The sequence below is a fragment of the Lampetra planeri genome, chromosome 63 (genome assembly GCF_965212315.1).
Source record: "Lampetra planeri chromosome 63, kcLamPlan1.2.h2, whole genome shotgun sequence".
Lineage (NCBI taxonomy): Eukaryota > Metazoa > Chordata > Hyperoartia > Petromyzontiformes > Petromyzontidae > Lampetra > Lampetra planeri.
Genome location: NC_136169.1, coordinates 2714831 through 2739193, shown reverse-complemented (window position 1 = coordinate 2739193; position 24363 = coordinate 2714831). Strand labels below are relative to the sequence as shown.

At 41.8% G+C, this 24363-nt stretch overlaps 1 protein-coding gene and 31 non-coding genes across 32 annotated transcripts in view; all 32 read right to left on the bottom strand.

The window, feature by feature from the left end:
* Positions 1-922: 922 nt before the first annotated feature.
* TRNAS-CGA (transfer RNA serine (anticodon CGA)) lies at positions 923-1004 on the bottom strand. The gene has a single exon. It is a non-coding gene; the product is annotated as a tRNA-Ser (tRNA).
* Positions 1005-1685: 681 nt separating this feature from the next.
* Positions 1686-1767, bottom strand: TRNAS-UGA (transfer RNA serine (anticodon UGA)). Its single transcript has one exon. It is a non-coding gene; the product is annotated as a tRNA-Ser (tRNA).
* A 290-nt stretch (positions 1768-2057) lies between these two features.
* On the bottom strand, positions 2058-2139 carry TRNAL-CAA (transfer RNA leucine (anticodon CAA)). Its single transcript has one exon. It is a non-coding gene; the product is annotated as a tRNA-Leu (tRNA).
* A 478-nt stretch (positions 2140-2617) lies between these two features.
* On the bottom strand, positions 2618-2699 carry TRNAS-CGA (transfer RNA serine (anticodon CGA)). The gene has a single exon. It is a non-coding gene; the product is annotated as a tRNA-Ser (tRNA).
* Positions 2700-2992: 293 nt separating this feature from the next.
* Positions 2993-3074, bottom strand: TRNAS-UGA (transfer RNA serine (anticodon UGA)). Its single transcript has one exon. It is a non-coding gene; the product is annotated as a tRNA-Ser (tRNA).
* Positions 3075-3539: 465 nt separating this feature from the next.
* Positions 3540-3621, bottom strand: TRNAS-UGA (transfer RNA serine (anticodon UGA)). Its single transcript has one exon. It is a non-coding gene; the product is annotated as a tRNA-Ser (tRNA).
* A 290-nt stretch (positions 3622-3911) lies between these two features.
* On the bottom strand, positions 3912-3993 carry TRNAL-CAA (transfer RNA leucine (anticodon CAA)). The gene has a single exon. It is a non-coding gene; the product is annotated as a tRNA-Leu (tRNA).
* A 478-nt stretch (positions 3994-4471) lies between these two features.
* TRNAS-UGA (transfer RNA serine (anticodon UGA)) lies at positions 4472-4553 on the bottom strand. The gene has a single exon. It is a non-coding gene; the product is annotated as a tRNA-Ser (tRNA).
* A 296-nt stretch (positions 4554-4849) lies between these two features.
* On the bottom strand, positions 4850-4931 carry TRNAS-UGA (transfer RNA serine (anticodon UGA)). The gene has a single exon. It is a non-coding gene; the product is annotated as a tRNA-Ser (tRNA).
* A 292-nt stretch (positions 4932-5223) lies between these two features.
* Positions 5224-5305, bottom strand: TRNAS-CGA (transfer RNA serine (anticodon CGA)). Its single transcript has one exon. It is a non-coding gene; the product is annotated as a tRNA-Ser (tRNA).
* Positions 5306-5755: 450 nt separating this feature from the next.
* Positions 5756-5837, bottom strand: TRNAS-UGA (transfer RNA serine (anticodon UGA)). Its single transcript has one exon. It is a non-coding gene; the product is annotated as a tRNA-Ser (tRNA).
* A 296-nt stretch (positions 5838-6133) lies between these two features.
* On the bottom strand, positions 6134-6215 carry TRNAS-UGA (transfer RNA serine (anticodon UGA)). The gene has a single exon. It is a non-coding gene; the product is annotated as a tRNA-Ser (tRNA).
* Positions 6216-6679: 464 nt separating this feature from the next.
* On the bottom strand, positions 6680-6761 carry TRNAS-UGA (transfer RNA serine (anticodon UGA)). Its single transcript has one exon. It is a non-coding gene; the product is annotated as a tRNA-Ser (tRNA).
* A 296-nt stretch (positions 6762-7057) lies between these two features.
* On the bottom strand, positions 7058-7139 carry TRNAS-CGA (transfer RNA serine (anticodon CGA)). The gene has a single exon. It is a non-coding gene; the product is annotated as a tRNA-Ser (tRNA).
* Positions 7140-7431: 292 nt separating this feature from the next.
* Positions 7432-7513, bottom strand: TRNAS-CGA (transfer RNA serine (anticodon CGA)). Its single transcript has one exon. It is a non-coding gene; the product is annotated as a tRNA-Ser (tRNA).
* Positions 7514-7805: 292 nt separating this feature from the next.
* Positions 7806-7887, bottom strand: TRNAS-CGA (transfer RNA serine (anticodon CGA)). Its single transcript has one exon. It is a non-coding gene; the product is annotated as a tRNA-Ser (tRNA).
* Positions 7888-8351: 464 nt separating this feature from the next.
* On the bottom strand, positions 8352-8432 carry TRNAS-UGA (transfer RNA serine (anticodon UGA)). The gene has a single exon. It is a non-coding gene; the product is annotated as a tRNA-Ser (tRNA).
* Positions 8433-8728: 296 nt separating this feature from the next.
* TRNAS-CGA (transfer RNA serine (anticodon CGA)) lies at positions 8729-8810 on the bottom strand. Its single transcript has one exon. It is a non-coding gene; the product is annotated as a tRNA-Ser (tRNA).
* Positions 8811-9274: 464 nt separating this feature from the next.
* TRNAS-UGA (transfer RNA serine (anticodon UGA)) lies at positions 9275-9356 on the bottom strand. The gene has a single exon. It is a non-coding gene; the product is annotated as a tRNA-Ser (tRNA).
* A 296-nt stretch (positions 9357-9652) lies between these two features.
* On the bottom strand, positions 9653-9734 carry TRNAS-CGA (transfer RNA serine (anticodon CGA)). Its single transcript has one exon. It is a non-coding gene; the product is annotated as a tRNA-Ser (tRNA).
* Positions 9735-10026: 292 nt separating this feature from the next.
* Positions 10027-10108, bottom strand: TRNAS-UGA (transfer RNA serine (anticodon UGA)). The gene has a single exon. It is a non-coding gene; the product is annotated as a tRNA-Ser (tRNA).
* Positions 10109-10399: 291 nt separating this feature from the next.
* Positions 10400-10481, bottom strand: TRNAS-CGA (transfer RNA serine (anticodon CGA)). The gene has a single exon. It is a non-coding gene; the product is annotated as a tRNA-Ser (tRNA).
* A 293-nt stretch (positions 10482-10774) lies between these two features.
* Positions 10775-10856, bottom strand: TRNAS-UGA (transfer RNA serine (anticodon UGA)). Its single transcript has one exon. It is a non-coding gene; the product is annotated as a tRNA-Ser (tRNA).
* A 464-nt stretch (positions 10857-11320) lies between these two features.
* Positions 11321-11402, bottom strand: TRNAS-UGA (transfer RNA serine (anticodon UGA)). The gene has a single exon. It is a non-coding gene; the product is annotated as a tRNA-Ser (tRNA).
* Positions 11403-11698: 296 nt separating this feature from the next.
* Positions 11699-11780, bottom strand: TRNAS-CGA (transfer RNA serine (anticodon CGA)). Its single transcript has one exon. It is a non-coding gene; the product is annotated as a tRNA-Ser (tRNA).
* A 292-nt stretch (positions 11781-12072) lies between these two features.
* Positions 12073-12154, bottom strand: TRNAS-UGA (transfer RNA serine (anticodon UGA)). Its single transcript has one exon. It is a non-coding gene; the product is annotated as a tRNA-Ser (tRNA).
* A 291-nt stretch (positions 12155-12445) lies between these two features.
* Positions 12446-12527, bottom strand: TRNAS-CGA (transfer RNA serine (anticodon CGA)). The gene has a single exon. It is a non-coding gene; the product is annotated as a tRNA-Ser (tRNA).
* A 293-nt stretch (positions 12528-12820) lies between these two features.
* TRNAS-UGA (transfer RNA serine (anticodon UGA)) lies at positions 12821-12902 on the bottom strand. Its single transcript has one exon. It is a non-coding gene; the product is annotated as a tRNA-Ser (tRNA).
* A 464-nt stretch (positions 12903-13366) lies between these two features.
* Positions 13367-13448, bottom strand: TRNAS-UGA (transfer RNA serine (anticodon UGA)). Its single transcript has one exon. It is a non-coding gene; the product is annotated as a tRNA-Ser (tRNA).
* Positions 13449-13744: 296 nt separating this feature from the next.
* TRNAS-UGA (transfer RNA serine (anticodon UGA)) lies at positions 13745-13826 on the bottom strand. Its single transcript has one exon. It is a non-coding gene; the product is annotated as a tRNA-Ser (tRNA).
* A 291-nt stretch (positions 13827-14117) lies between these two features.
* Positions 14118-14199, bottom strand: TRNAT-CGU (transfer RNA threonine (anticodon CGU)). Its single transcript has one exon. It is a non-coding gene; the product is annotated as a tRNA-Thr (tRNA).
* Positions 14200-16899: 2700 nt separating this feature from the next.
* The window catches only part of LOC144736789 (B-cadherin-like), a 32408-nt gene continuing 24944 nt past the window's right edge, over positions 16900-24363 (bottom strand). The window contains exons 13-18 of the mRNA XM_078619424.1: positions 24086-24207; positions 23065-23277; positions 21915-22076; positions 20274-20366; positions 19742-19864; positions 16900-19175 (exon numbers count right to left, since the gene is read on the bottom strand). Of these exons, the coding sequence (XP_078475550.1) occupies positions 19041-19175; positions 19742-19864; positions 20274-20366; positions 21915-22076; positions 23065-23277; positions 24086-24207 (848 nt within the window). The 3' untranslated portion in view covers positions 16900-19040. The remainder of the gene's footprint in view (positions 19176-19741; positions 19865-20273; positions 20367-21914; positions 22077-23064; positions 23278-24085; positions 24208-24363) is intronic.

Here is a 24363-nt window from a genome sequence, read left to right as displayed (position 1 = left end):
GAGAGATTCGTACATGAGGCGATCCACATTTACAAACACAGAGACAATTTTAACCGAGAAGATGGATTCTGGCTTAGCAATCACTGGAAGGACGTAATAAACCATTTTGATACACATTAGGGTGGGTAGAATAATACATAGTGTTATATTAAAAATGTATAAGGTATAGGGTGGTTTATAGCAATACAGTATGTAATTTAATGTTGGTTTTGCCTATGGAAGTATATAGTACGGTATAGACGCGTGTGATGTAAGAGAATAAAGTTTAGATGGAAGCATATTATATAATTTTTTACAACGTAGAATTTTTCATGTATTACTTACTGTTAGTAACTCAGCTTATTGTAGAGTATAGTAAGTTTACTGATGATGCTATGTAGTTTATACTTTAGTTTGTCATGCAGTTTATACTGTAGTTTTTTACGTGGTTGTTTAGTAACTACAGCTACATACTATTAACATTCCTTTCCTTTGTTAATGCTCCCCCCCTTCCCCCCCCCCCCTTTGATGCTGCTAATCCTGCATAATGCACGGGCATAGTATTGATTTGGAACCCCCCCCGCCCACCTCCTACGCATTTTCCATATGCTGAATTCCTCTTGATATGCAAATTATTTTGTTTAGGCGCTCTTCTTCCCACCTCCCCCCCCTCTAACCCAGCTTAAATATACGCTCCAAGCTTGGGGTGTTTCATTCTTCGCCTGAGGATGGCTGCTTGCGTTGTGGCCGAAACGTCGTGAGAATTGTTTTATTATGTTTTATTTTTATTATTTTATTACTTCCCTTCTACGTGACTTTACCGAAAGAACCAAGAAGATGAATCCCTGCAGTCACGAAAGCTTTAAATCGAAATTTACTAGTCCGGTCCATTAACATCAAAATTAAGTATAAACTTCTCACAATAAGTGAGAAAACTTAAAACCGTCATGGACAGGATTTGAACCTGTGCAGGGAGACCCCATTGGATTTCGAGTCCAACGCCTTAACCACTCGGCCACCATGACACGGAAACTGATGTTCCTCTAACAGGTATCTGAGTTTCCTAGTCTATTCCAATATCTCAAAATTCCTTATAAACGTCACAATACGTGAGAACAAATCAAAGGATAAGATTTTACTCTGTGTGGATATACCCCATTCGATATCAAGTCGAATGCCTTAACTACTCGGCCACCATGACTCCCTGCTGCATGTGTTCTTCTAGCGAATATCTAAGATTATTCAATAACCTCAAATTACTTATAAACATCTCAAAAATACGTGAAAAACTCAAATCAGCTAACAACAGGATTTGAATGTGTATGACCATAGGTGGGACAAAGTCATTGTTATGCAAGTCCAAGTCGAGTCGCAAGTCATCAAATTCATGACTCGAGTCGAAGTCACATGACTCGAGTCCACATCTCATAGGTGGGACAAAGTCATTGTTATGCAAGTCCAAGTCGAGTCGCAAGTCATCAAATTCATGACTCGAGTCTGACTCGAGTCCAAGTCACATGACTCGAGTCCACACCTCTGTGTATGACCATAACCAATTGGAAATCACATCTAACGCCTGAACTACTTGGCCACCAGAATACCTTGATCCATGTGTTCCTCTAACGAATATCTAAGTGTATTAGTCCGGTCCATTAACCTCAAATTGCTTATAAACATTGAAAAAAGAAAGTGAGAGAACTTCAAAACGTCATGGACAGGATTTGAACCTGTGCGGGGAGACCCCATTTGACTTCAAGTCCAACGCCTTAACCACTCGGCCACCATGACACTGTCACCTACGTTCCTCTAACATATCTGAGTTTCTTAGTCTCATCCAATAACTCAAAATGCTTCGTAAACATCTCAAAAATATGTGAGAACACTTAAAACCATCATCGACAGGATTTGAATGTGTGTGGCCATTTCCGATTGGAAACCAAGTCGAACACCTGAACTACTTGGCCACCATGACACCTTGATCCATGTGTTCCTCTAACAAATATCTAAGTTTTTTAGTCCGGTCCATTAACATCAAAATTACGTATAAACTTCTCACAATAAGTAAGAAAAATTCAAACCGTCATGGACAGGATTTGAACATGTGCGGGGAGACAACATTGGATTTTGAGTCCAACGCCTTAACCACTCGGCCACCATGACACTGAAACTTAGCTTCCTCTAACAGATATCTAAGTTTCCTCGTCTATTCAAAAATCTCGAAATTCCTTATGAACGTCACAAAAATACGTGAGAACACTTCAAAGCTTCCAAGGATAAGCTTTTAATCTGTGTGGATATACCCCATTCGAAATCAAGTCGAATGTCTTAACTACTCGGCCACCATGACACTGGTACCTATATTCCTCTAACATATCTGAGTTTCTTAGTCTCATCCAATAACTCAAAATGCTTCGTAAACATCTCAAAAATATGTGAGAACACTTAAAACCATCATCGACAGGATTTAGAATGTGTGTGGCCAATCCCAATTGGAAATCAAGTCAAACGCCTGAACTACTTGGCCACCATGACACCTTGATCCATGTGTTCCTCTAACGAATATCTAAGTTTATTAGTCCGGTCCATTAACATCAAAATTAAGAATAGACTTCTCACAATAAGTGAGAAAACTTCAAACCGTCATGGACAGGATTTGAACCTGTGCGGGGAGACCCCATTGGATTTCGAGTCCAACACCTTAACCACTCGGCCACCATGACACTGAACGCGATATTCCTCTAACAGGTATCTGAGTTTCTAAGTCTCATCCAATAACTCAAAATGCTTCGTAAACATCTAAAAAATATGTGAGAACACTTAAAACCATCATCGACAGGATTTGAATGTGTGTGGCCAATCCCGATTGGAAATCAAGTCAAACGCCTGAACTACTTTGCCACCAGAATACCTTGATACTTGTGTTCCTCTAACGAATATCTAAGTGTATTAGTCCCGTCCATTAACCTCAAATTGCTTATAAACATTGAAAACAGAAAGTGAGAGAACTTCAAAACGTCATGGACAGGATTTGAACCTGTGCGGGGAGACCCCATTGGATTTCAAGTCCAACGCCTTAACCACTCGGCCACCATGACACTGAAACTGATATTCCTCTAACAGGTATCTGAGTTTCCTAGGCTATTCCAATATCTCAAAATTCCTTATAAACGTCACAAAAATACGTGAGAACACTTCAAAGGATAAGATTTGAATCTGTGTGGATATACCCCATTCGATATCAAGTCGAATGCCTTAACTACTCGGCCACCATGAAGACCCTGATGCATGTGTTCTTCTAGCGAATATCTAAGTTTATTCAATAACCTCAAATTACTTATAAACATCTCAAAAATACGTGAAAAACGCAAATCGGCTAACAACAGGATTTGAATGTGTATGACCATACCCAATTGGAAATCAAGTCTAACGCCTGAACTACTTGGCCACCAGAATACCTTGAAACTTGTGTTCCTCTAACGAATATCAAAGTGTATTAGTCCTGTCCATTAACCTCAAATTGCTTATAAACATTGAAAAAAGAAAGTGAGAGAACTTCAAAACGTCATAGACAGGATTTGAACCTGTGCGGGGAGACCCCATTGGATTTCAAGTCCAACGCCTTAACCACTCGGCCACCATGACACTGTCACCTACGTTCCTCTAACATATCTGAGTTTCTTAGTCTCATCCAATAACTCAAAATGCTTCGTAAACATCTCAAAAATATGTGAGAACACTTAAAACCATCATCGACAGGATTTGAATGTGTGTGGCCATTTCCGATTGGAAACCAAGTCGAACGCCTGAACTACTTGGCCACCATGACACCTTGATCCATGTGTTCCTCTAACAAATATCTAAGTTTTTTAGTCCGGTCCATTAACATCAAAATTACGTATAAACTTCTCACAATAAGTAAGAAAAATTCAAACCGTCATGGACAGGATTTGAACCTGTGCGGGCAGACAACATTGGATTTTGAGTCCAACGCCTTAACCACTCGGCCACCATGACACTGAAACTTATTTTCCTCTAACAGATATCTAAGTTTCCTCGTCTATTCCAAAATCTCGAAATTCCTTATGAACGTCACAAAAATACGTGAGAACACTTCAAAGCTTCCAAGGATAAGCTTTTATTCTGTGTGGATATACCCCATTCGAAATCAAGTCGAATGTCTTAACTACACGGCCACCATGACACTGGCACCTATATTCCTCTAACATATCTGAGTTTCTTAGTCTCATCCAATAACTCAAAATGCTTCGTAAACATCTCAAAAATATGTGAGAACACTTAAAACCATCATCGACAGGATTTGACTGTGTGTGGCCATTTCCGATTGGAAATCAAGTCAAACGCCTGAACTACTTGGCCACCATGCCACCTTGATCCATGTGTTCCTCTAACGAATATCTAAGTGTATTAGTCCGGTCCATTAACCTCAAATTGCTTATAAACATTGAAAAAAGAAAGTGAGAGAACTTCAAAACGTCATGGACAGGATTTGAACCTGTGCGGGGAGACCCCATTGGATTTCAAGTCCAACGCCTTAACCACTCGGCCACCATGACACTGTCACCTACGTTCCTCTAACATATCTGAGTTTCTTAGTCTCATCCAATAACTCAAAATGCTTCGTAAACATCTCAAAAATATGTGAGAACACTTAAAACCATAATCGACAGGATTTGAATGTGCGTGGCCAATTCTGATTCCGATTGGAAATCAAGTCGAACGCCTGAACTACTTGGCCACCATGACACCTTGATCGATGTGTTCCTCTAACGAATATCTAAGTTTATTAGTCCGGTCCATTAACATCAAAATTACGTATAAACTTCTAACAATAAGTGAGAAAACTTCAAACCGTCATGGACAGGATTTGAACCTGTGCGGGGAGACCCCATTGGATTTCAAGTCCAACGCCTTAACCACTCGGCCACCATGACACGGAAACTGATATTCCTCTAACAGGTATCTGAGTTTCTAAGTCTCATCCAATAACTCAAAATGCTTCGTAAACATCTCAAAAATATGTGAGAACACTTAAAACCATCATCGACAGGATTTGAATGTGTGTGGCAAATCCAGATTGGAAATCAAGTCGAACGCCTGAACTACTTGGCCACCATGACACCTTGATCGATGTGTTCCTCTAACGAATATCAAAGTTTACTAGTCCGGTCCATTAACATCAAAATTAAGTATAAACTTCTCACAATAAGTGAGAAAACTTCAAACCGTCATGGACAGGATTTGAACCTGTGCAGGGAGACCGCATTGGATTTCGAGTCCAACGCCTTAACCACTCGGCCACCATGACACTGAAACTGATATTCCTCTAACAGGTATCTGAGTTTCCTAGTCTATTCCAATATCTCAAAATTCCTTATAAACGTCACAAAAATACGTGAGAACAAATCAAAGGATAAGATTTTACTCTGTGTGGATATACCCCATTCGATATCAAGTCGAATGCCTTAACTACTCGGCCACCATGACACTGTCACCTACGTTCCTCTAACATATCTGAGTTTCTTAGTCTCATCCAATAACTCAAAATGCTTCGTAAACATCTCAAAAATATGTGAGAACACTTAAAACCATAATCGACAGGATTCCGATTGGAAATCAAGTCGAACGCCTGAACTACTTGGCCACCATGACACCTTGATCCATGTGTTCCTCTAACGAATATCTACGTTTATGAGTCCGGTCCATTAACATCAAAATTACGTATAAACTTCTCACAATAAGTGAGAAAACTTCAAACCGTCATGGACAGGATTTGAACCTGTGCGTGGAGACCCCATTGGATTTCAAGTCCAACGCCTTAACCACTCGGCCACCATGACACTGGAACCTATATTCCTCTCACATATCTGAGTTTCTTAGTCTCATCCAATAACTCAAAACGCTTCGTAAACATCTCAAAAATATGTGAGAACACTTAAAACCATAATCGACAGGATTTGAATGTGCGTGGCCAATTCTGATTCCGATTGGAAATCAAGTCGAACGCCTGAACTACTTGGCCACCATGACACCTTGATCGATGTGTTCCTCTAACGAATATCTAAGTTTACTAGTCCGGTCCATTAACATCAAAATTAAGTATAAACTTCTCACAATAAGTGAGAAAACTTCAAACCGTCATGGACAGGATTTGAACCTGTGCGGGGAGACCCCATTGGATTTCAAGTCCAACGCCTTAACCACTCGGCCACCATGACACGGAAAGTGATATTCCTCTAACAGGTATCTGAGTTTCCTAGTCTATTCCAATATCTCAAAATTCCTTATAAACGTCACAAAAATACGTGAGAACAAATCAAAGGATAAGATTTTACTCTGTGTGGATATACCCCATTCGATATCAAGTCGAATGCCTTAACTACTCGGCCACCATGACTCCCTGCTGCATGTGTTCTTCTAGCGAATATCTAAGTTTATTCAATAACCTCAAATTACTTATAAACATCTCAAAAATACGTCAAAAACTCAAATCAGCTAACAACAGGATTTGAATGTGTATGACCATAACCAATTGGAAATCACATCTAACGCCTGAGCTACTTTGCCACCAGAATACCTTGATCCATGTGTTCCTCTAACGAATATCTAAGTGTATTAGTCCGGTCCATTAACCTCAAATTGCTTATAAACATTGAAAAAAGAAAGTGAGAGAACTTCAAAACATCATGGACAGGATTTGAACCTGTGCAGGGAGACCCCATTGGATTTCACGTCCAACGCCTTAACCACTCTGCCACCATGACACTGTCACCTACGTTCCTCTAACATATCTGAGTTTCTTAGTCTCATCCAATAACTCAAAATGCTTCGTAAACATCTCAAAAATATGTGAGAACACTTAAAACCATAATCGACAGGATTTGAATGTGCGTGGCCAATTCTGATTACGATTAGAAATCAAGTCGAACGCCTGAACTACTTGGCCACCATGACACCTTGATCGATGTGTTCCTCTAACGAATATCTAAGTTTATCAGTCCGGTCCATTAACATCAAAATTACGTATAAACTTCTCACAATAAGTGAGAAAACTTCAAACCGTCATGGACAGGATTTGAACCTGTGCGGGGAGACCCCATTGGATTTCGAGTCCAACGCCTTAACCACTCGGCCACCATGACACTGAAACCGATATTCCTCTAACAGATATCTGAGTTTCTAAGTCTCATCCAATAACTCAAAATGCTTCGTAAACATCTCAAAAATATGTGAGAACACTTAAAACCATCATCGACAGGATTTGAATGTGTGCGGCAAATCCCGATTGGAAATCAAGTCGAACGCCTGAACTTCTTGGCCACCATGACACCTTGATCCATGTGTTCCTCTAACGAATATCTAAGTTTACTAGTCCGGTCCATTAACATCAAAATTAAGTATAAACTTCTCACAATAAGTGAGAAAACTTCAAACCGTCATGGACAGGATTTGAACCTATGTGGAGAGACCCCATTGGATTTCGAGTCCAACGCCTTAACCACTCGGCCACCATGACACTAAAACCGATATTCCTCTAACAGATATCTGAGTTTCTAAGTCTCATCCAATAACTCAAAATGCTTCGTAAACATCTCAAAAATATGTGAGAACACTTAAAACCATCATCGACAGGATTTGAATGTGTGCGGCAAATCCCGATTGGAAATCAAGTCGAACGCCTGAACTTCTTGGCCACCATGACACCTTGATCCATGTGTTCCTCTAACGAATATCTAAGTTTACTAGTCCGGTCCATTAACATCAAAATTAAGTATAAACTTCTCACAATAAGTGAGAAAACTTAAAACCGTCATGGACAGGATTTGAACCTGTGCGGGGAGACCCCATTGGATTTCGAGTCCAACGCCTTAACCACTCGGCCACCATGACACGGAAACTGATATTCCTCTAACAGGTATCTGAGTTTCCTAGTCTATTCCAATATCTCAAAATTCCTCATAAACGTCACAAAAATACGTGAGAACAAATCAAAGGATAAGATTTTACTCTGTGTGGATATACCCCATTCGATATCAAGTCGAATGCCTTAACTACTCGGCCACCATGACTCCCTGCTGCATGTGTTCTTCTAGCGAATATCTAAGTTTATTCAATAACCTCAAATTACTTATAAACATCTCAAAAATACGTGAAAAACTCAAATCAGCTAACAACAGGATTTGAATGTGTATGACCATAACCAATTGGAAATCACATCTAACGCCTGAACTACTTGGCCACCAGAATACCTTGATCCATGTGTTCCTCTAACGAATATCTAAGTGTATTAGTCCGGTCCATTAACCTCAAATTACTTATAAACATTGAAAAAAGAAAGTGAGAGAACTTCAAAACGTCATGGACAGGATTTGAACCTGTGCAGGGAGACCCATTGGATTTCAAGTCCAACGCCTTAACCACTCGGCCACCATGGCACTGTCACCTACGTTCCTCTAACATATCTGAGTTTCTTAGTCTCATCCAATAACTCAAAATGCTCCGTAAACATCTCAAAAATATGTGAGAACACTTTAAACCATAATCGACAGGATTTGAATGTGCGTGGCCAATTCCGATTCCGATTGGAAATCAAGTCAAACGCCTGAACTGCTTGGCCACCATGACACCTTGATCGATGTGTTCCTCTAACGAATATCTAAGTTTATGAGTCCGGTCCATTAACATCAAAATTACGTATAAACTTCTCACAATAAGTGAGAAAACTTAAAACCGTCATGGACAGGATTTGAACCTGTGCGGGGAGACCCCATTGGATTTCGAGTCCAACGCCTTAACCACTCGGCCACCATGACACGGAAACTGATATTCCTCTAACAGGTAGCTGAGTTTCCTAGTCTATTCCAATATCTCAAAATTCCTTATAAACGTCACAAAAATACGAGAGAACAAATCAAAGGATAAGATTTTACTCTGTGTGGATATACCCCATTCGATATCAAGTCGAATGCCTTAACTACTCGGCCACCATGACTCCCTGCTGCATGTGTTCTTCTAGCGAATATCTAAGTTTATTCAATAACCTCAAATTACGTATAAACATCTCAAAAATACGTGAAAAACTCAAATCAGCTAACAACAGGATTTGAATGTGTATGACCATAACAAATTGGAAATCACATCTAACGCCTGAACTACTTGGCCACCAGAATACCTTGATCCATGTGTTCCTCTAACGAATATCTAAGTGTATTAGTCCGGTCCATTAACCTCATATTACTTATAAACATTGAAAAAAGAAAGTGAGAGAACTTCAAAACGTCATGGACAGGATTTGAACCTGTGCAGAGAGACCCCATTGGATTTCAAGTCCAACGCCTTAACCACTCTGCCACCATGACACTGTCACCTACGTTCCTCTAACATATCTGAGTTTTTTAGTCTCATCCAATAACTCAAAATGCTTCGTAAACATCTCAAAAATATGTGAGAACACTTAAAACCATAATCGACAGGATTTGAATGTGCGTGGCCAATTCTGATTCCGATTGGAAATCAAGTCGAACGCCTGAACTACTTGGCCACCATGACACCTTGATTGATGTGTTCCTCTAACGAATATCTAAGTTTATTAGTCCGGTCCATTAACATCAAAATTACGTATAAACTTCTCACAATAAGTGAGAAAACTTCAAACCGTCATGGACAGGATTTGAACCTGTGCTGGGAGACCCCATTGGATTTCGAGTCCAACGCCTTAACCACTCGGCCACCATGACACTGAAACCGATGTTCCTCTAACAGGTATCTGAGTTTCTAAGTCTCATCCAATAACTCAAAATGCTTCGTAAACATCTCAAAAATATGTGAGAACACTTAAAACCATCATCGACAGGATTTGAATGTGTGTGGAAAATCCCGATTGGAAATCAAGTCGAACGCCTGAACTTCTTGGCCACCATGACACCTTGATCCATGTGTTCCTCTAACAAATATCTAAGTTTTTTAGTCCGGTCCATTAACATCAAAATTACGTATAAACTTCTCACAATAAGTAAGAAAAATTCAAACCGTCATGGACAGGATTTGAACATGTGCGGGGAGACCCCATTGGATTTCAAGTCCAACGCCTTAACCACTCTGCCACCATGACACTGGTACCTATATTCCTCTAACATATCTGAGTTTCTTAGTCTCATCCAATAACTCAAATTGCTTCGTAAACATCTCAAAAATATGTGAGAACACTTAAAACCATCATCGACAGGATTTAGAATGTGTGTGGCCAATCCCAATTGGAAATCAAGTCAAACGCCTGAACTACTTGGCCACCATGACACCTTGATCCATGTGTTCCTCTAACGAATATCTAAGTTTATTAGTCCGGCCCATTAACATCAAAATTAAGAATAGACTTCTCACAATAAGTGAGAAAACTTCAAACCGTCATGGACAGGATTTGAACCTGTGCGGGGAGACCCCATTGGATTTCGAGTCCAACGCCTTAACCACTCGGCCACCATGACACTGAATGCGATATTCCTCTAACAGGTATCTGAGTTTCTAAGTCTCATCCAATAACTCAAAATGCTTCGTAAACATCTCAAAAATATGTGAGAACACTTAAAACCATCATCGACAGGATTTGAATGTGTGTGGCCAATCCCGATTGGAAATCAAGTCAAACGCCTGAACTACTTTGCCACCAGAATACCTTGATACTTGTGTTCCTCTAACGAATATCTAAGTGTATTAGTCCGGTCCATTAACCTCAAATTGCTTATAAACATTGAAAAAAGAAAGTGAGAGAACTTCAAAACGTCATGGACAGGATTTGAACCTGTGCGGGGAGACCCCATTGGATTTCAAGTCCAACGCCTTAACCACTCGGCCACCATGACACTGAAACTGATATTCCTCTAACAGGTATCTGAGTTTCCTAGGCTATTCCAATATCTCAAAATTCCTTATAAACGTCACAAAAATACTTGAGAACACTTCAAAGGATAAGATTTGTATCTGTGTGGATATACCCCATTCGATATCAAGTCGAATGCCTTAACTACTCGGCCACCATGACTCCCTGCTGCATGTGTTCTTCTAGCGAATATCTAAGTTTATTCAATAACCTCAAATTACTTATAAACATCTCAAAAATACGTGAAAAACTCAAATCAGCTAACAACAGGATTTGAATGTGTATGACCATAACCAATTGGAAATCACATCTAACGCCTGAACTACTTGGCCACCAGAATACCCTGATCCATGTGTTCCTCTAACGAATATCTAAGTGTATTAGTCCGGTCCATTAACCTCAAATTACTTATAAACATTGAAAAAAGAAAGTGAGAGAACTTCAAAACGTCATGGGCAGGATTTGAACCTGTGCAGGGAGACCCCATTGGATTTCAAGTCCAACGCCTTAACCACTCGGCCACCATGGCACTGTCACCTACGTTCCTCTAACATATCTGAGTTTTTTAGTCTCATCCAATAACTCAAAATGCTTCGTAAACATCTCAAAAATATGTGAGAACACTTAAAACCATAATCGACAGGATTTGAATGTGCGTGGCCAATTCTGATTCCGATTGGAAATCAAGTCGAACGCCTGAACTACTTGGCCACCATGACACCTTGATTGATGTGTTCCTCTAACGAATATCTAAGTTTATTAGTCCGGTCCATTAACATCAAAATTACGTATAAACTTCTCACAATAAGTGAGAAAACTTCAAACCGTCATGGACAGGATTTGAACCTGTGCTGGGAGACCCCATTGGATTTCGAGTCCAACGCCTTAACCACTCGGCCACCATGACACTGAAACCGATGTTCCTCTAACAGGTATCTGAGTTTCTAAGTCTCATCCAATAACTCAAAATGCTTCGTAAACATCTCAAAAATATGTGAGAACACTTAAAACCATCATCGACAGGATTTGAATGTGTGTGGAAAATCCCGATTGGAAATCAAGTCGAACGCCTGAACTTCTTGGCCACCATGACACCTTGATCCATGTGTTCCTCTAACAAATATCTAAGTTTTTTAGTCCGGTCCATTAACATCAAAATTACGTATAAACTTCTCACAATAAGTAAGAAAAATTCAAACCGTCATGGACAGGATTTGAACATGTGCGGGGAGACCCCATTGGATTTCAAGTCCAACGCCTTAACCACTCTGCCACCATGACACTGGTACCTATATTCCTCTAACATATCTGAGTTTCTTAGTCTCATCCAATAACTCAAATTGCTTCGTAAACATCTCAAAAATATGTGAGAACACTTAAAACCATCATCGACAGGATTTAGAATGTGTGTGGCCAATCCCAATTGGAAATCAAGTCAAACGCCTGAACTACTTGGCCACCATGACACCTTGATCCATGTGTTCCTCTAACGAATATCTAAGTTTATTAGTCCGGCCCATTAACATCAAAATTAAGAATAGACTTCTCACAATAAGTGAGAAAACTTCAAACCGTCATGGACAGGATTTGAACCTGTGCGGGGAGACCCCATTGGATTTCGAGTCCAACGCCTTAACCACTCGGCCACCATGACACTGAATGCGATATTCCTCTAACAGGTATCTGAGTTTCTAAGTCTCATCCAATAACTCAAAATGCTTCGTAAACATCTCAAAAATATGTGAGAACACTTAAAACCATCATCGACAGGATTTGAATGTGTGTGGCCAATCCCGATTGGAAATCAAGTCAAACGCCTGAACTACTTTGCCACCAGAATACCTTGATACTTGTGTTCCTCTAACGAATATCTAAGTGTATTAGTCCGGTCCATTAACCTCAAATTGCTTATAAACATTGAAAAAAGAAAGTGAGAGAACTTCAAAACGTCATGGACAGGATTTGAACCTGTGCGGGGAGACCCCATTGGATTTCAAGTCCAACGCCTTAACCACTCGGCCACCATGACACTGAAACTGATATTCCTCTAACAGGTATCTGAGTTTCCTAGGCTATTCCAATATCTCAAAATTCCTTATAAACGTCACAAAAATACTTGAGAACACTTCAAAGGATAAGATTTGTATCTGTGTGGATATACCCCATTCGATATCAAGTCGAATGCCTTAACTACTCGGCCACCATGACTCCCTGCTGCATGTGTTCTTCTAGCGAATATCTAAGTTTATTCAATAACCTCAAATTACTTATAAACATCTCAAAAATACGTGAAAAACTCAAATCAGCTAACAACAGGATTTGAATGTGTATGACCATAACCAATTGGAAATCACATCTAACGCCTGAACTACTTGGCCACCAGAATACCCTGATCCATGTGTTCCTCTAACGAATATCTAAGTGTATTAGTCCGGTCCATTAACCTCAAATTACTTATAAACATTGAAAAAAGAAAGTGAGAGAACTTCAAAACGTCATGGGCAGGATTTGAACCTGTGCAGGGAGACCCCATTGGATTTCAAGTCCAACGCCTTAACCACTCGGCCACCATGGCACTGTCACCTACGTTCCTCTAACATATCTGAGTTTTTTAGTCTCATCCAATAACTCAAAATGCTTCGTAAACATCTCAAAAATATGTGAGAACACTTAAAACCATAATCGACAGGATTTGAATGTGTGTGGCCAATTCTGATTCCGATTGGAAATCAAGTCGAACGCCTGAACTACTTGGCCACCATGACACCTTGATCGATGTGTTCCTCTAACGAATATCTAAGTTTATTAGTCCGGTCCATTAACATCAAAATTAAGAATAAACTTCTCACAATAAGTGAGAAAACTTCAAACCGTCATGGACAGGATTTGAACCTGTGCGGGGAGACCCCATTGGATTTCAAGTCCAACGCCTTAACCACTCGGCCACCATGACACTGTCACCTACGTTCCTCTAACATATCTGAGTTTCTTAGTCTCATCCAATAACTCAAAATGCTTCGTAAACATCTCAAAAATATGTGAGAACACTTAAAACCTTAGTCGGAAGGATTTGAATGTGTGTGGCCAATTTAGATTAGAAATCAAGTCGAACGCCTGAACTACTTGGCCACCATGACACCTTGATCCATGTGTTCCTCTAACGAATATCTAAGTTTATTAGTCCGGTCCATTAACAGCAAAAATTACGTATAAACTTCTCACAATAAGTGAGAAAACCTCACACCGTCATGGACAGGATTTGAACCTGTGCGGGGAGACCCCAATGGATTACGAGTCCAACACCTTAACCACTCGGCCACCATCACACTGAAACTTCTTTTCCTCTAACAGATATCTGAGTTTCCTAGTCTATTCCGAAATCTCGAAATTCCTTATAAACGTCACAAAAATACCATGACACCCTGATGCATGTGTTCTTCTAGCGAATATCTAAGTTTATTCAAAAACCTCAAATTACTCATAAACATTTCGATTTAAAGCTTTCGTGACTGCAGGGATTCATCTTCTTGGTTCTTTCGGAAAAGTCACGTAGAAGGGAAATAATAAAATAATACAAATAAAACAATAAAATACAATTCTAACGACGTTTCGGCCACAACGCAAGCAGCCGTCCTCAGGTGAAGAACAGGTCTGTCGGAAAGACAACTCATAAATATCTAAAAAATACGTGACAAAACTAAAATCCGCTTACAACATGATTTGAATATGTATGGCCATACCCGATTGGAATCACGTTTAATGCCTGAAAACAGCCCAAACAATTACCCAAACAATTACATCTTACGCATGTTGTCCGGCAGACTGGAGAGTATTCGTCGCACTCCTACGAAAGCTATCACATGGCTCACAAACTTAAACTTGGACACATAATTGACAAACACTTGCCATACGCCAGAAGATCATACTCAGAACCAGGACTGTCCTGGCTGAGTCGTGTTTCTCTGTTGGTGCATCAATCACAGACAGCATCCAAGCACCACCCACCTTCAAGCATCAGCTCAACGCTCACCTGTTCAGGCTGGGACACGAGGGCCTTTGAGCTAAGGGCTCCGCACTTCCGACATCTCGATCGAATGATGTGTCAAAAGCAAAGGGGGAGGCTGAGGTTCACTGGAAGTGGAATGCTGAAACTTTTTTTTCCGACGGGACTTAACGAACTTATTTTGTGCAGTTGTAAAATGTGAAAAAATGAGCGATAGCTCTAACAGGGCACGTGGAAGAATGAGGCAGAATTCTATACCACAGATAAGTGTGGACTTGACATAGCTTAGAATTGACATTAATTACACACGCACAGCGACACTGCTTGGTAACTCCACGTAACTGTACCACACTTGGCAACCGCCATTATGTCATTTCGCGCACACCCCCATAGTGACGTCACGTATACGTCAGGCATATTTATTTCGCACCGTCCGTAGCCAAGCTAATCGGAGGTGCGGCGCAAGGACATCAAACTACAGCGATACCTTGACTTTCGTCGCTTCGCTCTTTCGGCCGTTTTCAATAATAACCACATTTGAAATTTGGTCCACGTGGCTCTCTTTTTCATCCCCAAACCTTCCACGACGTTCGCGCCACGCGTCATCTTTTTCGTTCAGTCTTTGAATAGAAGTCGTTCAGTGAGCATCTCTTATATTTGTGTTTATTCATGTATTATTAATACTATACTTATTTCTGTGATTATATTGTAAACAATTCATAGTTATTTTTGTGATAATCGTATAATACTACAGTGTTCATAGTTATATATAAAACACGTGTACAGTATTCATGTTGTGCTTATTTTCGTGATTACTGTAAAATATTAATTTTTGTACTTTAATATATTCATAATGGGTCCTAAGTATGGTGATAGTAAAGCTAAAATATCCCATAAGGTTCTCAATTTGCAAGAAAATCTTGACAAACGTAATTAGCAAGGTATTTCCCCTGCTGATATAAGGGGCCGTCCATAAATGATGTCACGCGATTTTGGACGATTTTAACCCTCACCCCCTCGTCATCAGGTTTCACAAAAGATCAGACACCCCCTCAAATATGACGTCACAAAGCTCTGCCCCCCCCCCCCCCCATAAAAAAGCATGCTTCAAATCGTTTCAAACTATTGTCATTGTAGTGCGTATTTAATGTGGCGCTGCACTCTGATATTGTAGAATAAAACATTTATTAAAAAATCTATTTCATTAAGTAGAACGTGTCTATATCTATTTAAAGTTGCGCATTTTGATGTGACGTCACATTTCTCAACCCCCCCCCCATCGTCACAAATGTCTGACCCCCCCCCCCTAGGTGCCTGACGTCATTTATGGACGGCCCCTAAGTCGCAAGCTCGGCGTACCCCACACAACGGGACAATTCTGAAGAATAAAGCTAGTGTTAGAGGAAATCAAAAACGCTACGCCAGTGCATACCAAACTCATTAGAAAACGGCACATTTTTATTGGTGAATAAAAATATTTTAAGGTATCATTTTGTTTATTTATTTAGTTTTGCTTATTTATTTAGTTTTGCTTATTTATTTAGTTTTGTTTATTGTTTATTTTTCTTGTATTTGTTTATTTAGGTTTCGCACGCATGTGTTATATAGTTACTGTAGTTTTTTGCACGTACGTTTTTATACTTACTGTAGTTATTTGCATGTACGTTTTTCGCGGGGCATAATACATTTGCAGGCTAAATAAAGGCTCTGCCTTGAAATTCGTCCATTTTTGACATTTGTCCATACTCTGGTTCCCAACCAGACGAAAGTGCAAGTACTCCTAGGGGTGCTCGTGACACAGATAACAAAATAAATCCCAACACGTAAAATATATTTTTTTAAAAACATACTATTCACTTATTTTTTATGTGATTTTTGAGTTATAGGAGGCTCATCTGCAATTTTAGTGTTTCAGTCCCCTTATGTGTATGGGTTTTCTCCGCGTACTCAAGTTTTCTTCTAATACAAATTATTAGTTGAACGGACCAAGACAGACCCGCCTATAAAAGAGTCCTGACACACATTTCACTCACACAATTTTATTTTAATCAGTGTTTTATTTTTGTCAATGGAAATGTTTTGGTAAATAGGCAGGACACATGAGAATGTTTTTGTCCTTCCAAATACTTATCCTGCTCGTGAATGGGATACAGCAAATTTACGTGTCCGATATATTTCGGCAAATGCTAGCATTCATAAAGGTGGCAATAAGCGTAACGTCAAAATAAGCTACACCTGATCAATTCATCACGGGAGAGGTGGATTGAGAAACGTTCCAAGTTGTGGGGTCAGAGGGCTGGAGGCCTGAACTTTAACTCTTTTTTTTATTGGGCTCTACATTCATCATAAAACATAGAGTGTCGATACTCTCTTGTAAATGTCAATAAAACACACGTTTTTCGGGGAATCAGCGACGACCAGCGCTGGAATCAGGTAACTTTCATGGGGAAACCAGAACAGAAAAAAACCTTCCATTCCCCTTACAGCAATTCATGAAGGTAGCAAAGGTTGTGTGGTTTATATCGTTCAGTTTAACACGATATGAATACAGAGTCCTGCTCTCTCTGAAATAATATCGTCTTGTCTTTTAGGTGGGCTCCTATTGAGTATTAGACCTTGGGAAATTGGTTATGAATGACAAACTCCATGACTTTCGCTTTAATGGGTAACCATTCATAATTATCAGTAGTGATTGTTATTCGATAAACATTAACCCACAGCAGGGCTACATTGCGGGCAGCGCAGCAAAAATACATTGTTAGACTGTACCTCAATGATCCTGCGTAAATACACTCCCCGCCTTCACCAACTCACACTTGACCAGAGTGGTGAAATATGGTCAAAAAACCCCCCACGACCCACATGGGCAGGCTCTGATCAAGCAGTGAATTGAGTGAGAATGACTGTCCATGGCTAACACCAGTGGCGATAAGTTGAACCAGTCCAGAGCAACCTCTTCCCCAACCCACAATGACCAGTTTAGCGAAATATGATAAGACGGCAAACGGCTGACAAGGCATGTGGAGGCCTTAATCCAGCAGCGAAATTGACAAAAGCGTAATTATACTAACCACATGGTCTGACATAAAAATATATAATTTTTAAAGAAAAGTATCTAATTACGGTACGAGTAATAAACATTTGTCTCAGACGGAAATTAAAAGCCACCCACTCCAGCAAATTTACCGATACAAAAGCCAATATGCGTCGCGGTCTCCCTACTCAATATAAGCAATGAGCAGTACTCGTGTCCCACTGGCAGACCAGAACTGAGATTGGAAATTTAACTTTTCCTTATGGCAGTGGTCGGTCTTTTACCAGTGCTTGAAAAATAAAAATGTACGAACCACTAAGCGAGGAGCGATTAACTACACCCAGCAACCCAGACATTATATTGTCACCATATGAGGTTGCAATTTAATAATCTCAATATTTTTTTGTCTTATTTTTAGCACCTAGTTTGTATTGTTTGTTTTTATTTAGTTGTGTTCAAAACTTGTTCAAAACTAAATAATGACAACCCTCACTGACTTTCAAGGCTCTAGAACGAGGAGGGTGCCACTACGTTATCGCAGTAGGGGGCGACATCTCCGAGCCACTGTGACGCCCTATCCTAGGCCCTATTTTTTTTAGATGCCCTCTTTCGGAATGGATTCTTCATCCATGCAACGATTGCCGTCGACGCAACCAATATAAACCGAGGAGTGGTGTGAAAAGGGATCTAAAAAAATACACAACATCAACGTTTTTAAAAAGTAGCAAACGGAGTTACATTATTTCCTGCTCCCTTCTTCCATCGTCACCCCCTTCCTCCTTAAATATACTGCTCCCGACCGTTACCCCTACGGACGTATGTATGTTGAACTTCTTGAACGGAATGTAGCCAAACGTGCTAATCGCGGTGGGGCAGCGAGCCTGAACACATCCCAATCGATCGGGAATGTATTGCCCGAGTTTGTTTCGCGTTGCCTGCTGGGTTTTTTCCCTTCCCCCTTTTATTAAAATCGACTTTGCATTCTGCCTTTCTTGAATGAGAATAAAAGCTTTTTTTAATATATAAAAATAAAAAAAGTTGCGGACGGCGATACCCGAACAAGACCCAGACGTGACATTTAACTGCGACCATCTTGAACCGCTCGCATGAAAAAAACGGGGCGGCTCGGGTCATTTAGGTTCTTGTCGGGGCAGAATTTCGCTGCAGGAGAGGGACAGCAGGGACCCTCCCTGGCCCTCCCTGCTGTAGATGAGCAGCGAGTCCGCGGCGGCGTTACTGGAGTCCGAGTCCATAATCCGCAGGCTCTGCGTGCGTGCGCGTGTTGTGTGTGTGTGTCGTTGGTTGTGGTGGATGCCGGAATATATGGGGTGGGGTTTTGAGTGTTTTAGTTGTGAGGTGGGGGGGGGGCAAAGAAAGAAGAAGAACAGAAGGAGGGGAGGGAGGAAGAAGAGTTGGGTTTTTTCACTTAATTTCGTTAAATTCATGGTTCTTAAAATCAAGCCGTTATTTTTACTGCATTGCAATTAACATTTCTCAATAGCAGGCTGTGTGGAAAAGTCCAGCAACCGCTAGTGGGGATAAGAGGTCACTTGAAAGGATCTCAAAGGCAGCTCTGTGGTATCCACTTCTGTGGGCCATTCTCTCACCCGAAAAGGAATACAAAAATCAGTTAAGAGTTACATACGACGGACATCTCAATCGCAGGGTGCGTGCATTTTTGTTTGTTTTTGAGTTTGTTGTCCTTCCCCCGCACCTCCGATTAGCACGGTTGGCTATGTACGGGCGAAACAAGTTCAACATACACAAATGATGACGACGTTGATGTAGATTATGATGAAGAAACACATGTTCATGGTTGGGGCGTTCACACCTCGGCCATGAAGCTGTAGATCTGGCTGTCCCTCGAGGCGTCAACGAACGCGCCATCGCGACGATCCACAGCGGAGGCGAGGATCCCCTCCGAGGCGAGGCCCATAGACGCAAACTCGGAGTGCTGCTCGCGATGTACGCACGGTAGCAACAACGTCAATGGGCAGCAGCAGCAGCAGCAACAACAACAACACAAACAACAATACCAACCAATAACAACAAATACGCAACATCGACAAACAACGACAAAAATATGAATTAAAAATCAACAAGCAACAATAACCGACTATAATAAACAACAACATCGACAGCGGCAACAACAACAACAGTGAAAAAAAATCATCATCACGGCCAGTGCTCTTGTGTTGGCAGTGTTGATGATAATAATGATGACGGTAGTGTTAGTGGTGATGACAGCAGTGTTGTTGTGGTCATTGATGACCATGACGGTATTGGTAAAGATGGTTTCGATTATGACGATGATGATGGCAGTGATCATCACCACCTCCACCTCCTCCTCCAGGATCTCTCACCTCGTTGTCCGCCCATCCTCTGTTCTCTTGGCTCAAAGTCGCGACTCCCGCGCGGAACCCCGAGGAGCCCAGTGTGGTTATCGGCCACGATTCCTGCACACGTAGCGCCATGCGGTGGAGGTCCTTTTTATCCGCGACCCTATAAACCGCAACTCGTCTCAGCCCATCGTCACCCTCCGGGTCGATAAAACGAGTACTACTTAGGGTGGTACTTTTAATTAATTTTTTTATTCACGACGTACATTTCTTACGCGATTCGCTGTGCACGGCTGCACGTGATTTTGCGCGCGGCTGCAATTTGGCTGTTGCTCGGTCGGCGTTACTCACTCCCTGCTGCTGCTCTCTACCCCCACCCCATCCCCCCCAGCACAATTTCCCATTCGGCTGTTTCGATGCGCACTGATGGCCACTTTTAGTAAAATAAAGATCGAGCGTTTGATTGAGGTGGGGAAGTCAACAGTGCTTCTCCAATGGATAGACTCAACCACCCCGTCCCCCGCCATAGGAATGAGGAATGTCCACCGCTAGGGACAGAGCTGCAAGCGGGCGATCAGCACCGCTCGCTCATTTGAGCTGGAAATCAGAGTATTTATACTGGAGGAATCCGATGAGCTACGAAGCTCTTTCTCACAGATGTCCAATGAGGGCGGGTCAGAACGTTATAGCAGCAAACAATACAAAAACATTATTTCAGTGCAAAGTAGCGGAAAGGTAAACAACTCATTTGAAATATATTTAATCACTTTGACCTGGCCTGACCTTGAAATTCATATTATCAACGTTTTTATTTATTAAATGCAGTCCAATCCAATCGTTATTTCACCAGAAGTTGGAACCAGTTCGTTAAGATACATTTGTAAACCGAGGCCAGTTAATTCCTTTCCCATTCGTCATGGGAACGTGGGAGTGCAGAGATGTCCTTTAGAGCCATCAAACTCAAGACATGCGTTATCAGGACCCCTCGGGGTGGCCAAGTTAATTAGCGATTTTCTTGAAGAATTTCACCTCTAAACTACACATGTATGACAGCAAGGTCAGCGTCGTAGCCTTGTATGACAGAAATGTCGTCACACAAGGGCACTGGAGTACGTGCGATCTTGATTATTGGTGCGGAGATTGAATACGTCACTAAATGTCACGTGAAACATCTACGAAACATCAAAATACATAGTCGAGCGTGTCTATAAAACAGCTGGTATATATGGTGGACTTTGCCCAGGGTGCACACAGCCAAATTATCTTCTTGGTTCTTTCGGTAAAGTCACGTAGAATGGAAATAATAAAATAATAAAAATAAAACCTAATAATGGAAATAATAAAATAATAAAAATACAACATTGTAAAATAAATAATGTTTCATGTTTTCTTATTAAGTATTTTATTATGTTTTATTTTTATTATTTTATTATTTCCATTCTACGTGACTTTACCGAAAGAACCAAGAAGATGAATCCCTGCAGTCACGAAAGCTTTAAATCGAAATTTTACAGCCCAATTAGTCCATGATGGAGGACGGTGGTAGCATTTGCCACCCTAGACGGTGCCGATTAACCCCCTTTGGCTCACGGACTATTTGGGGAAAAGGGGGGGGGTAGAGGAGTGGGGGGGGGGTAGGTGTGGTGGTCCGTGAGTGTCACTCACCAGGGCCGCACCGTCGCCCCCCAGCAGGGCCGTCATGCCTCCCACAGCGGCCCCTGTCCCGCCGGACGCGAAGGCCCAACCCCCCAATCTCTGAGCTCCGTCGTCCGTAGCGGCGGCGGCGGTGATGTGAGCGGCGCTTCCCAGCCCGACCGCGGTGCCCTGCTAAGGGAAGCCCAGGGGGTGTTTTGGTGGCATTAGGCTCGCTCAACAACAGCCGGTTCACCTTGCAACCATTTTCGCAATCGGATACCTGTTCGAGAATCGGAATCATATTTTCTTGGTTCTTTCGGTAAAGTAACGTAGAATGGAAATAATAAAATAATAAAAATAAAACATGATAAAATAATTCTCACGACGTTTCAGCCACAACGCAAGCAGCCGTCCTCAGGTAGAAAACGGTCATTCAGACTCTGTCTTCTCGACAGACCTATTCTCCACCTGAGGACAGCTGCTTGCGTTGTGGCCGAAACGTCGTGAGAATTATTTTATTATGTTTTATTTTTCTTATTTTATTATTTCCATTCTACGTGACTTTACCGAAAGAACCAAGAAGATGAATCCCTGCAGTCACGAAAGCTTTAAATCGAAATCATAATATTTGTTTAGGCTGAAGGAGTAATCCGATGAGCTGTAAAACTCTTGTTTCACAGATGTCCAGTAGGGATCGGGTCAAAGCGTTACAACGACAAACGATACAAAAACACGATAGGAGTGTAAAGTATAAGAAAGGTAATGAAATCACACAAAAAATACATACAAATAAAACAAAATCTTTATTTTACCAAGTAACGCTCGCTGAGCTATATAGAGTAGCTCTTTTTCAGAAGCGCCCTTGGCCACAAATGATAGCTTATCATGTGGCAATTTATAGCAGGCAAACAATCTAAAGTATTATGATGGGATAACTGACTCAATTGACTAGCAGATGCACCAACTGTGCTCCGCAACTGTGCAAACTCGCTGCGTTTTATCCGCCCGTCGCTCTGCTCGTTGTTGTGAACATCGCTCCTCCGCTCACGCCCCCCCCCAGCCCCCTCCCTATTGTTGGAGGTGGACGCCCCAAGCCGCCCAATAGTGTCCTTTACGAGCCTCCCCCATGGAGGCCGATTTTGGCACCGCTGGTACCGCCACATATACCCACGAAACGTACCTCCGTTCTCACGGCTGCGCCTCCATTTGCCACGGCCGCCGCTGCCGCAGATGATCCGTGTGCCGCGCGAGCTCCATTTGCCGCCGTGAACGTTTTGGTTTCGGAAACAAAGCGCGACTCTTGGACGGCGGCTCTGGACCCTGCAGCCATTGCAACCTGGGTCCCGTTGGGCGCATTTAGCGATGTTGCCGCCACTGCTCCTGCGATCGGAACCTGTGGGAGGAGGAACAACGATAATGATTCGTAATTAATTTTGCTGGTGCAGCCGCGTTGTTGGTGGCAAGATGTTGCCTCGCCTGGTATACGTTCCATTCATTGGCTACCACATTCTGATAAGCTCCCCCCTCCCTCTCCTCCCCCTTAACTTGTATTTAAGAACTTGCATCTTGAAATCCCTGCCTCACTTGATACAGCAAATCTGGCTGTGACGGTCCCACCTGATGACGGAGACTTGTGTTGCCTCCTAAACGTCGTGATATTTATCATTATTTTATTTTTTATTAATTTTAATTTAATTTTTTACCTACGTGACTTTACAGAAAAAACTAAGAGTAGGAGGACGTGGGTTCGATCCTGACCCTGATGCTTGCTGCTGTATATTTGGAGTTTGCGTGTCTCTCTCCTCGTGGTCACGTGGATTTTTCTCCGGGTCCTCCGGTTTTTCCCTCCACGTTTAGAATCGACATGCATTTAGAGTATTTGTGCTGCTATACATTTCCACGTGATGATAAGACACTTCGTTGGGCTATCATTTGTGGCCAGGTCGCTTCTGAAAAATAACATAATAGTTCAGTGGGCCTTACCTGGTAAAATAACAAAAAATTGTTGAGTTTAAAAAACATTTTTACCACGTACCTTATACTAACCCAGTGTTGACACAACACGTGGACATGCAGATCTCCCTCTCTCTCTCCCTCCCTATATTGTGACCACAGCAACCTGGGCGGTCGAGCGCTAAGAGGGCCCACGTGCGAGCGGGGCTGGAAGTGAGCTGTGGCTATAGAGGTGGACGGGTGCTCACCTTGTCCACCTCTTCGCCCTTGGTCCAGGTGGACAGCGAGCTGTGGGGGGCGTCCACCAGCGAGTAGAGGACCGACTTGGCGCTCTTCCCACGCTTACAGCAACAGCAGAGCAACAGGATTGCTGTGGTGCACAAAACAGACAAAAAGGCCCCCCGTCCACCCCCCCATATAAGCTCAAGAGACTCACCATTGGAACCTCCTTTTGGCGTCATCTGGTTCAACACCATGTGAGACTAGGCTCTAAGAAAAGCTGTCTCGGGTGTGGACCGATCAATTT